Source organism: Microcebus murinus, chromosome 4 (genome assembly GCF_040939455.1).
Source record: "Microcebus murinus isolate Inina chromosome 4, M.murinus_Inina_mat1.0, whole genome shotgun sequence".
Taxonomy (NCBI): domain Eukaryota; kingdom Metazoa; phylum Chordata; class Mammalia; order Primates; family Cheirogaleidae; genus Microcebus; species Microcebus murinus.
The window spans coordinates 14822873-14837000 of NC_134107.1; the positions used below are offsets into that span (position 1 = coordinate 14822873).

The window sequence follows — 14128 nt, forward strand, 5'->3', positions numbered from 1 at the left end:
TCCCGGGAGACTACAAGAGGGGACCGGCCGCCTCCGCCGGAGGGACACGATGTGTTCTGTTTGGCTGCCTCTCGGAAGCTCCTGACCAAGGAGGAAAAGCCCGCTTCCTCTGCCTCACCCCCGCCCCACAAGCTGTTCACCTGTGAAGGCATCTGACACCTGAATCAGAACCGGAATTCAGGGACATATGGGAACCGAGCTGCAGGGGCAGAAAGGGAGGGGGACAAACGGGGCCAGATGCCAGCCACCTGGGCCTGCCCTGACAGAGCCCTGGGCCACCCCTGTGGAGGAAGGGCTCAGGTGCAGGCAGCTCCAGTTTCATGCCCAGCCCCACCCCAGGGAGAGGCCCGTGGGCCTAGGAAGGGTGAGGGCAGCCAACACTCCCAAGGAGAGGCCTGCTGCCTGGGGCCTGGCCCAGTGCTGCCTGCCAGCCTGTGCTGGGAGCGGTCCAGAGCGGGGCTCCGGCTGCACGTTAGTATCCCCATGGCAGCTTAAGAAGAAAAACCCATGTCTAGGCCCCTCCACAAATGACTGATCCAACCTACAGCCCAGCTGGGAGCCCTGGCGCAGGAAACTCCTCCTGTCTGTTGTCTGTTGGGTGGGGAGGAGGGCAGGCAAGTCTTCTCTAGGCTGCCCACCCACTGGTAACACTCCAGCACACTGTGGGGAAGGGGTACCGCCACCCACCCCAACACACACACATCCTATTCCAACAGTGCTGGTTAGTTCCTGGAAGTTTGGGGGTGGTGGGGAAAAGAAGAAAAAGTTTCTGGAAGTTTTCTACTGGGAGCATACCTTCTTCATTCCTCACCCCCCTGGAGGGAAGGGGACCTGGTACCAGCCTGCCTTTCAGTGCCTCCCTCCCTGCCAGCTTCATGCTGCCCCTACAGGGAGAAGCAGAGAAGGCAGAGCTGCATTACAGAAACCGGTTTAGCAGTAGAGGGAGACATCAAAGCAATCTAGACTTTGAGTAAATACATTTTATTCAGAACAAGATAATAAAATAGCGTGCACTTTATTTAAAACCAACCAAGAGCTGAAAAAATATATCACTGCAGCTGTGATTCCACATCAAATCGTAACAGTAAGAACTGGGCATTTATTCTTCACATCATGTGCTGGGCCTGGCAGAGAAGGACACCCACCTCCATCACAAACTCAAAGGAAGAAGTGGCCCCTAACTGCCAAGAAAGGGTGCCCTCGTGGAGAGGGGGCAGCTGGCGGCTCAGCCTGCTCCCCACAGAGCACCCGAAGGGAGAGGGGCTGCCTGTGTTCTGCCCAGGCTGCTGGGGCGGACACTGATCAGCGACTCCTCCTCGGTGGCAGGGAATGGAGGAATCGGATAGAGAACCACATGCAGCTGTGCAGACAAGAAAGTGAGTCCTTCTTCCTCCTCAGGGTCTCCGGAGCCCTTCAGGGCATCCGACAGCCATTGCGGGTCCTACTTGCAGGCACAAGCCTGCAAAGCAGCAGCCATCTTTTGCTTTGGCTGAAGGGGAATCAAATTCTGAGAGCAACTGCTGTATTCTTGACACGAAGCAGCCACAGTGCACTTTCCTACATACAGTATGGCAGCGGGCAAGCAGAGGGCCCTGCTGGCTCCGATTAAGGCACTTGTAACAGACTCAAGGGACACCCTCCTCCCCAGCCCCACAGGACTCAGAGGACCCCGTTTCCTGCTCCATCATCCTCAGGTCCCATATCCCCTTCCCCACTGCTGGGCAATGAAGAGGACAGGAGCATCTTTGAGGACTGTGACTTGGTGGGAGTACAGGGCTGGAGGGAAGAGAAAAGCAGGAAGGGAACTGGGGACTCGGCCAAGGAGCAGGACAGGACAGGACAGGAGAGCAAGAGCATTAGGAGGAAGCTATGGCAACAGCAGAAGGGAGCTGGTTAAGTCACAGGAGACTGATGGCAGTGAGGCCGCCGAGAGCAGATGCAGAAGCCAGAGGGGTGGCCCCTCCAACCTGCCCTGGCCAAGACAGGCTAGGAACATAGAAAGGGTTAAGAGAACCAACCCCAGACAACGAACCTCAGAAGACAAGGCCCTGGGGACCAGCAGTGGGGATGGGCTCTCTCTCTCTTAGCTGGGGATCAAGGTTCTGAAGGTTCAGAGACAGGGCAAGAAGAGGGCAAGGGCCCAGCAGGAGGGCTGTGCGCCCTGAAGCAACTCAGGTCTTTGGTATGGTGAAGGCGCATGGGGCGTTCTGCTCATTCCTCCTCCATGCTGCGGGGCCCCTTGGCTGCTCGCCTCTGCCGCCAGCGCATCTCCTCCACCTGGCGCTCCAGCCCTCGCACCTTGGCCTCCAGATGGGCCCCCGAGGCCCGGGTGCCAGTGAGCCGGCTCAGCAAGGCATAGAGGGTCAGCAAGGCCAGGAGCAGCAGGGCCCGGGTGGAAGGGTCGGGCACCGACCTCACCAGGGCCACAAAGCCGGCCAGGAAGATGACAAGCTTCAGGCCCCACAGGATCCTCCCCAGCAGTGCCAGGACCAAGCCGAGGAGCAGGGACAGCAGCCAGTACATGACCAGGGCCCCTGCTCCCCACAGCAGGAAGGTCTGGACCTGGCCAGGGCTGAGCTTCAGGCCCTCAGTGATGTGATCACCTGGAAGAGGGGAGAGGCAGAGTCACCCCAGAGAAGTGGTGAGGGGAAGAGGGTGAGAACTTAAAAAGTGGGAGGTACCAGCCCCTTGTAAAGGAATAATCTGTTCTCAGACTCAAAGAGCTAAGGGTTGGAATCTCAGCTCTGTTTCTGCTTGCTGTGGGACCTTGCACCTTTTGTTGAGCCACAGTTTCATTTATTAAATGGGAACAATTCCACCTGCCTCACTGGGCCTTGAATAACAAGTAAATGAGATACTACGCTCAGCATGATGTCTGATGGGACATATACAACTGGTACATGGTGGTGGTAGTTCTTAGCCTGCTCTTGTGCCATGTCTGGGGAAACCTGGGAAGTGTCAAGCAGCTTGGAGAAAAGTCTACACCCTGACAAAGATAAACTCCCACAAACAGGAAGGCACAGGTGAAGCTCCCCGAGGATCCAGTTGTATACCACTCACCATCTAGCCCCAAGGCATTCAGCAGCTGTGCTGCGATCCCAGACAGAGCAAAGAAGGCCATAGAGATGGCTGATGAGATGCCCCACATCACCTGGGACGAGGTCTGTGGAAAAAGCATAGAGTAAAATGAGCCCATAAGTAATGATGCTGCTCTCCTTAAGCCCAGTCACCACTGCCCAGGCAAGGCCTGCAGGAAGGTCTCCAACTCGCTTCTCAGCCCGTGGTGAAGGGCCCAGGTCAGAGGTTTGGAGGCCCTGGGCCTCGCTGAGGGGGCCCTTCCACATCCACCTTCCAGTGCAAAGGATGTACAACAGGCCATTCCTCCTTCCTAAACTGGAAACTAGGACATCTGGGACCTAATTCAACTGATTTGCTGGGATACTCTGGAGGAAAGAGTTGGTGTACTTGTGTATGAATGGGGGTTGGGGGATCATCAAATCCCTTGAGTGATCACCAAATTCTATAGTCACCAAATGGCATGGTTTATAAACATGGCTCATTTCCTAGTCTTTCTCACAAAGAAAGGGCAGGAGCCAGGGAAAGGAATGGAGCTAAAAGGCCCTAGGGTAGGAATCAAATGAGGAGGCAGCAAAAGGCAAGTACCATGGGGCTTCTTTTTGTGGCACTTGGGGCTCTCTGCACCAGGGATTATGACACTGAGAAGATGCAGAGCCAAGATGAGGTGGCCATTACCAACACCTCTTCTTTTATCTTTCTTCAGTGTGCACAGTCACGGCAGAGACCACCTTCCTTACCTCTGACACAAAGTGCATGGTCTCTGGCCCAATCCAGGCATCCAGTGTCGCCCGCACAGACCGACCTATGTGGGTCAAGAGATCAACTGGGGCCTCCCTCTTCTGCTGGCCTGGTGGTGCAAAGTCTCGATGAGCCTGGGCCGATGCTGAGTGGAGGAGGATGAGGGCCACTAGGACCATCAGGATAGCTTTGAACAGATGCCTGCTCCACCGTGGACTGCTGCCTAAGCCTGCCATGACTGGGTCTGCCAGGAGAGAAGCACAGGGTAAGCTGAGGGCCAGAACCGGTAGACACAGCCACTCTCCCAGCTCTCAATGCCCCAACATCCTCCTCTACTCCTCCCCCCCAGCAAGCACCTAAGCTAGAAAGGGCTGTTAGCTGAGACAGAAAGGACTAGGACTTCCAACTTAAGCTGGCCATGACCATCTAATTCACAGGTTCCTCTTTCACATGCTTTACCAGGTGCATATTGATTAACCAGCAAGTATTATTCAATGTCAAAGAGTGAGAAGATCTCTCTAAGGTATATGCCAGTTATAAAAATCTGAAGGACTGTCTCTGTGTCTTAGGTGCGTGCTATGGACGTAAAAGAATTATAAAGACTCTAAGGCTTTGTCCCAAGAAGCTTATAATCTACTTAAGATAAAGCTGATATAGAAAATAACTTCAAAATAGCAGACAAGTAGGGTTACCACCATATAATGATAAAAAGAAAAGTGAGTGTCCCTTCGACAGCTCAGCTGGTAGAGCAGAGCACTATAGCTAATTCCTCAGCAGGAGAAAAGTGCTCAGTTATGTGCTCAAACAAGAATAACTGTACACATGCCACTTGCTCTGCAGGACCATCATGTGAGGTGGCCATGACCCTGCTCACCCCTGTTGGTACAGATGAGAAGAAACTGAGACTCAGAAGTTAAGAATTTGCTCATAGTCACTGGGCTAAGAAGTAGAAAGGTCAGGATTTGAACATAAGCTTCTGCTTCCAAATCCCACATTCTCCTTATCAGTTTTAGTGGGGATACAAAACAAGAAAAAAAGAAAACAAATCCCACATTCATTGAGAGTCAAGGTATACAGTGGATCTCAACCTTGGCTGCTCATTGGAATTACCTAGAATCTTCACAAAGTACTGAGGTCTGTGTCCCAAGCCCAGAGGTCCTGATGTCATTTCTGGGTGTTGCCTAGGCTTAGACCTGCAAAAGCTCCCCCAGTGATTCCAATGCACAAAGCTGAGAACCACCAATACAAAATGACTTCAATTCCCCACCTCCAAAGGATGTGCTATAGTTTGAATGCCCCCCTAAAACTCATGTTGAAATTTAATTGCTGGCTGGGCACGGTGGCTCAAGCCTGTAATCCTAACACTCTGGGAGGTTGAGGAGGACGATCGTTCAAGGTCAAGAGTTCAAGACCAGCCACAGCAAGAGCGAGACCCCGCCTCTACTAAAAATAGAAAGAAATTCATTGGCCAACTAAAAATATATAGAGGCCGGGCACAGTGGCTCACGCCTGTAATCCTAGCACTCTGGGAGGCCAAGGCAGGCGGATTGCTCGAGGTCAGGTCGAAATCAGCAAGAGTGAGACCTCATCTCTACTATAAATACAAAGAAATTAATTGGCCAACTAATATATATAGAAAAAATTAGCCGGGCATGGTGGCACATGCCTGTAGTCCCAGCCACTCGGGAGGCTGAAGTAGGAGGATTGCTTGAAGCCCAGGAGTTTGAGTTTGCTGTGAGCTGGGCTGACGCCACGGCACTCTACCCGGGCAACAGAATGAGACTCTGTCTCAAAAAAAAAAAAAAAAAAAAAAAAAAAAAAAATTTAATTGCTTTTATGATATAGTATTAAAAAGTAGGATCCCTAAGAGGTGATTAGGTCATGAGGACTCTACCTTCATGAATGGATTAAATGTCATTATCTTGTGAGTGGGTTAGTTATCTCAGGAGTGGGTTCTAGATAAAAATGATGAGTTGGGCCAACTTCTATCTTCCTCTCTCTGTCTCATGTGCTTGCTTCGGCCTTCTGCCCTTCTGTCCTGGGATGACCCTCTTCTGATGCCAGCACCATGCTCTTAGATTTCCCAGCCTCCAGAACCATGAACCTAATACATTTCTGTCCATTATAAATGACCCAGTCTGTGGTATTGTTATTGCAGCAGAAAATGGACTAAGACAGTAGGCAAAGGCTTAAAGAACAACCCTTAAGGAAAGATATAGTTACTACTAAAAAGCTAACATTTACCTATTAATAGGTCTTGCCATGCACCAACTATTTCATTTAACCCTCACAACTGCCCACAAGATAGGTATTGCTATTATTCTCTATTTTACTGATAAATAAATTGAGGAAAGTTAAGTAGTAAGTGGGGAAACCAGGATTTGAATCCAGGTGCATCTGACACTGGGCCCCCTCACCCATAACCACTCAGCTGTATCATGTTCAACTAAGTCTCAGAAATGATTTAGAAAGTCATACAATGGATTATTCAAGAACTTAAATAAACTTGGCATCCACCAATCATCTCAGTGAATTACTGGTAAAATTCACCTAACCACTTTGTGCTCTGATCTTTTCTGTAACATGATGCCACAGACAAGTTAAGATCCAACAAGTACCAACTCATTGAAGCAGGTGAGGCTCAGCCAAGGAAAATGTATGCAAGTCCACCTTTTATTTGCCTCCCTGCTGGAGAAATGTCAAACAGCACCAGCAAACCGCCAGGTCTCCTCCAGGCTTCGAAATGAACCTGTAGTTCCGGGAAGTTTCTATGATTCAAACCTAATGATCAGAGGCTAAGCCATGCCCCTGAGATAAGGACAGCCAGGTTTTTGAAGTTTTGCAGTTACCTAGGCACTCAGGGAGTTAGCCAGAAATCCACAGCCATTGTGATGAAGGAGAGGGAGAGAAGGGTGTTCCCATTTTTTGCTTAGTGGGAAGGAGGAGGGTCAAAGAAAGAGAACTAAAAATACCACATTTGGGGTACTTTCTGGCTCCAAAACAGCTGCTCTAAGCCCCTCCTGAGGCCTCAAGGGTCAAGCAGGGCTACAAAACGCACAATTTATGTGGAAGTACCTCAGACCGGGAAAGCCTTCCACTCTTTTTGGCACAAATTAAGAACCAGATGGCTCCTGCCTGCCAGTGGTCAGAGATGAGGACAGCATAGGTCAGTTCCCAAGCTATGTGGGTCATAACCACGTTGGGGACTTAAAGAGCAAGGTTGCTATCTTGGGTTGGATCCTGTATCCAAGGACCTCCACGAGGGGGGAATCAGATGTCGTCTCCTCCACCTTAGAAGGTCAGGGTGCTATGAGCTGCTCCTCCCACGGCAGCCTGCTGTGCTCTGTGCCAGCCTCAACTTTCAAGTGGCCACCTGCCTCAGTTCAGGGGAGCTGGGGGACCTTGAAGTAAACCCTCCACAGTGAGGCTGGCATCACCATGCAAGCTGACTTTCCAAAGTGTACCAGAAACCAAATCTAACAGGATTTTGGAGTGCACCCTTTAGAAATAATGAGTGTGGATGACTGGCTGGCTGGTTCATTTTTTCAAATTGTTTTAACAGGATTCCTTCTCATTTCTTCCAGGTTAGTCCTAAGCAGTGTGAACTCCCTATTCATTATGCCTCCTCATTTTGGCCTAATCAAACACTTACAATAAAGAAAGAGGCCATGGTACTCAAGAGCCGAAGCAGTCTCAACCTCTGAGAAGAGGAAGCATGTCTTAAACTTTTTCACCTCCTGTAATGCCTGGCTTCAGACAAATGGCAGGCACTCAACAACTACAACAAATAATAATAATAATATATATAAATTATAACTTTGTGTGGTGCTTTAAAATTTACAAAGTACTTGTTACTTTACCATCTCATTTAACTCTTACAACAATCTTTCAAGGTATTACTACTGTCCCCATTTCACTATGAAAAGTATGGCTTAGAGAGGTCAAGTGACTTATCCAAGATCACAGAGCAGAACCAGGGACTTGACTGCAGAACCTAGGATCTCAATCTTGCCCTTTTGCTTGCCCCAAACCCCCACGCTGCCTTGAGAAGACATGGTCCCTGCCCTCAAGGAGATTAAAGTTTTGCCAAACATCAACAAGCTCAAAGTAGGAGGACATGAGGACTCCCATGAGGAAACCACCTACCAGGAGATGACACACTGGCTGGGCTTACAGGTCATGGGTTTGTATCAAGAGGTATGAGAAGATAGTAAAAGATGGGGACAAGACCTGCCACTTTTGTCCAGGTAGCTGCAATATGGCTAAGATGGAGTCAGGAGAACCCAGGTGGGCTGGGGAAACTGCTTAACTTACTATGACAGTGAGAAAGTACTACTGCTTATGTTTAGCTATGGTTTGCTACAGGGCTAGGGTGGGGGTTCACACACCTCCCGCCAAGGCTGCTTCCTCTTCTTCTCTTTCCTTTGGTTAGTTTCCTTTCATGCTATGAATCACTGTGTGGCAGAAGGGGCAGCTGACTTAGTGCCCCCTGCCGGACCTGACTGTTCCATCACTGCTCATAGCTGCCCCTATGGAGTAGCGGTTCTCAACTCGCTGCCCATCGGAACTCCTGTGCAGCCTGTTAAACAAGGATGTCTGTCCCACCCAGAGTCACCTACTCAGACTCTCCCACAGAGGGGCTCAGCCTTTTGTTTGTAAAGCTCCCCAGGAATTTCTGATGCATAACCAGACAGCTGCTACAGATAAATAGCAGCACAGGGGAAAGCCTCAAAAATGTAGGAGTGTACAAAGAACCCCAGACTTCCCTCCCAGGCTCAACTGTGCCACAAACTAAAAGCCACTACCTTTATGCCTGTTAGTTAACCTGTCTGGGTTCCATTCTCCTCAAATATAAAACGGGGTGAAGCCAAACCGGGTTAAAAGTTGCTGCAAAGAGTTAAGATGTTACTGCAAGGACTTTATAGATGTCTATAGAAATACTTGCAGCAGACAAATGGCTAATATACCACTCACCACACTGTAGTGTAACTTAGCAGTTTATCAGCCTGCCTCCCCATTAGACTGAGAGCCTCCTGGTCAGACTTGACATCTAACTTTTCTTGGAATCCCCAGAGACTAGCACAGAGAGATGACTAATAAATGCTTGTTAAATGAATATTAGAAGATCCGCCAAGAAGCGAGGAGGGTAGAAATGGAGAGACATGGAGAGGTGGGGAGGGAGGTTATTTTAATAGTTGATCCAAATATACAGCAGCCACCTGAGATGCACAGCTGAGTCGAAATGAAGATCCTAAACAGGACGAAGCCGCCACTGCAGAGAATGAAGTCAGAGGACTGGCAGGTCCGGGGCAACCCCCGCTAAACCCCTGACAGCTGCCGCCCAGCAACTGTTTGGGGGCAGGGCAATGGCAAAGGGGCAGCCGCGCCGCGCCCTCCCAGGGCCCAACCTCCCGGAGACAGGGTGTCAGTGGCAATGTGCTATTTCGAACAGTGCGTCCTCTGCCAAGAGCTGTAGGGTGGCGTCGCTGGCAAGAGAGGCGCTGCGACCCACGAGTTCGGGGTACCCCGAGGGACTCAAACTGAGGCTGCAGGAGGCTGGGCTTTGGGGCGGGGGTCGGGGGCGAGGGGGCGCTGGCCTCGTCCCCTAGTCTGACAGCCGCTGCGCCTTCACTGGACTCACCCTCCGGCGCTCCAACACTTCTCCACGGAAATGCGCGCCTCCTGGATGACCTAGTAACGACGCCCCCGGTTGCATAGCAACGAGGATCCGGGTCCCCAGTATGTTTCGCCCGCCACACCACGTCGGACCCCTCCCCACTCAAGCTCCCCGGGCCTCACGGCTCCGCCCCAGCCCGGCCTGCAGCGGCTGCCGCCTCCCACTGCTGCATGCTGCCCGCCAGTCCCGGTCTCGGTCCGCACTCACCGGCTCCGGCCGCCGCTACCCTTCACGTGCGACTTCGCTAAAACGCGCCACCAAACCCGCGCCTCAACTCCGGGGCGTTGGTTTATGGTCTGCGCGTGCGCAAGGCGGGATGTGCTCGGAGACGGACGGCCTCGCTCCCAGACCGAGCCTGTCCCTGCGCGCACGCGCTCTGCCTCAGCCGCGACGTTTGTTTTCCCCGAGCGTTCCCTCCGAGAGAAGAATGGGATCGGAAGTTCCAGCTGGGAACGGAAGTCTCCGGCGGGAGACGGGAAATATCACAGCTATATCTGTGCTGTAGAGTGGGTAAACTAATCTTTAAAATCGGGGTCGAAGCTAATCCGCCTTTTCAACCGCTCGGCATTTGGGGCAATGTAGTTCTTGGGCTACAAATTCCCCTCCTGGGGCTTTGTGGGAAATGTAGTTCTAACAGGCCGCTTCAGAACACCTGGTCTTTTGAGAAACTTTTCGCGCTCAAAAGGCACAAAGGGAAAAGGTGTTAGAGGAGCAGTTAAAGGCACGCAACGCTGGGAAAATGCGTCCGCTCCCCCAGAGAGCAAATCCACACCTGAAGTCTGCAGATGGGTCCCAAGCATTAGCTCAGAATTTTAGAGAAGGAAGGGAACCAACCCCCACACCCTATTTCTATCACAAAGGCAGCATTGTAAGGGGACCCGCCAAGGATTTGGATGAAGTGATCCCTTGCCTACTTTGTGATCCTCGGGCATGTCACTTCTTTTCTATGGACCTTAGTTGCTTAACTTTCAAAACTATAAAGTAGGCCGGGCGTGGTGGCTCACGCTTGTAATCCTAGCACTCTGGGAGGCCGAGGCAGGCGGATTGCTCAAGGTTAGGAGTTCAAAACCTGTCTCTACTATAAAAATAGAAAGAAATTAATTGGCCAACTAATATATATATATAAAATTAGCCGGGCATGGTGGCGCGTGCCTGTAGTCCCAGCTACTCAGGAGGCTGAGGCAGGAGGATTGCTTGAGCCCAGGAGATTGAGGTTGCTGTGAGCTAGGCTGACGCCACGGCACTCACTCTAGCCTGGGCAACAAAAGCGAGACTCTGTCTCAAAAAAAAAAAAAAAACTATAAAGTACATACAAATACCACTTCACAGTTGGTGTGAAGTTTCAAGGAAGTAACGAGAGTGAACTTTTTTTTTTTTTTAAATCTAAGTTACTGTCTGAGTGTTTTCATCACCACCATTAGCTGCCATAGGACAGTTCCCCTTTGAGGTTAAAACCCCTTCCTCAAACTCAACCCTCTGAAATGTAACTCTTCACCGGCACACTGAACTAGCCTTCTAATTCTGCCGCCTTCTCAAGACTACACACTCAAATGGCTCCCAATCTGTCACTTCACCCAGTTGTTTCTTCCCAACAAATGTTTCTCAGACTCATCCATCTTCATCTGGGCCCTTATCGCTTCCTGCCTCTCAGCTGAGAGTCTTTATTCCAGAACAGGCTGGTGCACTTCACTTTCCAGCATTTCTAACAGTCAACTTCACATTTGCTTGTGAGCTCAGATCGTTTCTGATATGTAGGATTACCAGTCTCATTGCAGCCTTTCCTCGGCAAGAAATGTAACTTTTATTTTTCTGTGACAAATTGATGTTTTATTCAACTCTTTTCCATTTGAGTAGTAGAAACAATCTCAGACAGTTCAGGGTTCTTCCCACTTTGAATTTCAGTTTTGGAGAATTAACATAGAGCCAAATAGAGGAAGGTGGGGGGGAGTTAATCTAATCTTCAGTGTCAGTTGTTTGAGCTGGCAACTCCTGAGACTCATTATCCTGCCTAATATTCTGTCACTCGTCCACAGACGCTCACAATCCTGCCTAATATTCTTTCACTCAGTCACACAGGTTACCACTGAATCCACCTGGAAAATGGAGCTGCTTCTGGGAGTTTGGCCACTGTGTCCCTGTGCTTCCCAACCAGCAACAGCAGCCTTGGCCTGGGGGAGCCAGGCATAAAGTTCCTTCCTCAGCAACCCACCAACACCTATGCATACATCCCTCTCCCCAAAGTCTCCTGTTTACTGGAAAGTCAATTGTCCTGAATCCTTTCTAGTCTCTGTAGAAATGGCTTTTGAAACTGAAAAGCCATAAAGGGACTCCCTTTTTCTTGCATTCTGCTGTCATAGCCATAAGCTCCCCAGTAGAGGGACACCTCCAGTTTTGCTCATTGTGGTATCACCAATGCCTAGTACTGTGCCTGCCTGGCACACAGTGGGTACTCAATAAAGATTTGTCCAATAATTGATTACTGGACCTCCCTACTATTCTGTCCCACCCCAACCAATCCAGCAAGTATCTTCCAGAGGGAACTCTGATGAGTGGTTCCATAGCTCAAATGCAATCGAATGCTGCCAGTCCATCAAGTCTAACCTGGGGTTCAAGGCTCCACCTAAACAGATCCATTGTATTTCCTACCACACATCCAAGTACAGTACTTGACTTCCTGCTGTGTGCCAGGCACTGTGTGGCACTCTTAGATCTGAGAGCAAGAGTAACCAGAACAACTATGGTTCCTGCCATCATGAAGTTAATAGTCTAGCAGAGAACAGACATCAAACAGATACTTATAAGTAAATAATCAAATGACTATAGTTGGCTAGGCGAGGTGGCTCTCGCCTGTAATCCTAGCACTCTGGGAGGCCGAGGTGGGCAGATTGCTCGAGGTGAGGAGTTTGAAACCAGCCTGAGCAAGAGCGAGACCCTGTCTCTACTATAAATAGAAAGAAATTAATTGGCCAACTAATATATGTAGAAAAAATTAGCCGGGCATGGTGGCGCATGCCTGCAGTCCCAGCTACTCGGGAGGCTGAGGCAGGAGGATCGCTTGAGCCCAGGAGTTTGAGGTTGCTGTGAGCTAGGCTGACGCCATGGCACTCACTCTAGCCTGGGCAACAGAGTGAGACTCTGTCTCAAAAAAAAATTACTATAGTTATTCAAAGTGTGTTGGAGGGAATTACAGGGTCCTGTGGGGACCAAACCTCAGTCAGGGGTCAAGGAAAGGCTAACCTTTAAGGTGAAACTGAAGTTTACATTAGAGGGGTTGGAAGGGCAGGGGAAAAGGGAGAGAGCTGAGGAAAGTGTTCTAGGCAAAAGTTCTGGAGCCATCCAGAGTGGGTATGTTTGAAGAATCTTGAAGAGTTGAAAGGCCAGTGTGGCTGGAGAGAAGGTGAGGTGAGACTATGGAGGCCAGCATGGGTCAGACACGTGGGCAAGCTTCCCTTGCCAGAAACTCTCTCCTTCATTCCTGGTCTCAGGACCGACTCCTTTTCCTTTTTGGGGCTTAGAGAACAGTACCCCAAACTACCATGCATTGGCATGCCCAGCATTTTTGAATGAAAGGAAATTGGAAGGTATTAGCATCTGCCTCAGAACCAAGGAGCAGCTAATCTCTTGTGCCTTCCACTCAAGTGCAGAGAAGGATTTTCTCTGCAAGTTCCCTTATCTGGCTGAGAAAACGTCTTTCAAAAGAAATGCCGTTGTCTTAAAACCTCCTCCCTAGGAATGTAATCAAATAACCAGGAAAGATTAACCACTGGAGACCAGAAAAGACTAAAAGTGGCTACCAGGCCTAGACAGATTTTTCACCTATTCTGAAGGCAGCTCCAAGAGATTACCTGAGAGACTTCATCTGCACAGTAAGACATCCTTTGTTCACAGTGTAGTTCTGCCCCTCACCTTGTTGCCACTTCCCCTAGCATTGAGAGGAACTTTGTCCCAGACCATTGTTCTTTGGGCTCATTTGCCCTAAAAAATCATATACTACTCTTCAAAATTGCCTACATTCCCCCATCTCCCTCTTCTCTATGAAGAAGGTGGTATTGAAGCTTCAGCCATCTGACTCTTCTTTGAGTCTCATATTTTGTATGGCTCCTGTGCACACTTGCATGTTGATAAATTTGTGTTCCTTTTCTCTCTTCAATCTGTCTATTGTCAGATCATTTCAGTGAACCTTCAGAGGGCAGAAAGGAAGCTTTCCTTTTGCCCCTATACCCTCATTCAGGTCTCAGCAAATATGTCCCCCCCCCCTCAGCGATGCACCCTCTGAACATGGTGCCTAAAGTGGTCATCCGTCTAATCCCCAGCACCCCCATTTATCTTACTCTGATTTGTTTTATTCATAGCACTTACCACTCTCTGGAATTTTCTTATGCGTTGTTTGTGTCCTCCCGGTAGAATGCAAGCTCCAAGAGATCAGAAACCTTGTCTTTGTTGTTCAACTTTTCTATCTCCAGTTGTCAGAACAGGGCCTGACACATAGGTGGCACCCAATCAATATTTGTTGGATGAATGAAAAGCCTGGGGAGTAGCGTGAATAGATTTTTCATTGAAAGGAGATCACTGGCTGTTCTGTGGAAAGTGGATTAGAAGGAGGTCAGGCTGGAAGCAAGAGGACTTAATTAGCAT

The 14128-nt window shown here is 49.7% G+C and overlaps 1 protein-coding gene across 1 annotated transcript; it reads right to left on the reverse strand.

Annotated features, from left to right (window-relative positions):
- Positions 1 to 965: 965 nt before the first annotated feature.
- On the reverse strand, positions 966 to 9863 carry TMEM109 (transmembrane protein 109). The gene is made up of 4 exons (XM_012778343.3): positions 9701 to 9863; positions 3816 to 4060; positions 3061 to 3163; positions 966 to 2603 (listed from the first exon to the last, which is right to left on the reverse strand). The coding sequence occupies exons 2-4, from the start codon at positions 4050 to 4052 to the stop codon at positions 2212 to 2214; spliced, it is 732 nt and encodes a 243-aa protein (XP_012633797.2). The 5' UTR covers positions 4053 to 4060; positions 9701 to 9863; the 3' UTR covers positions 966 to 2211.
- Positions 9864 to 14128: the final 4265 nt, after the last annotated feature.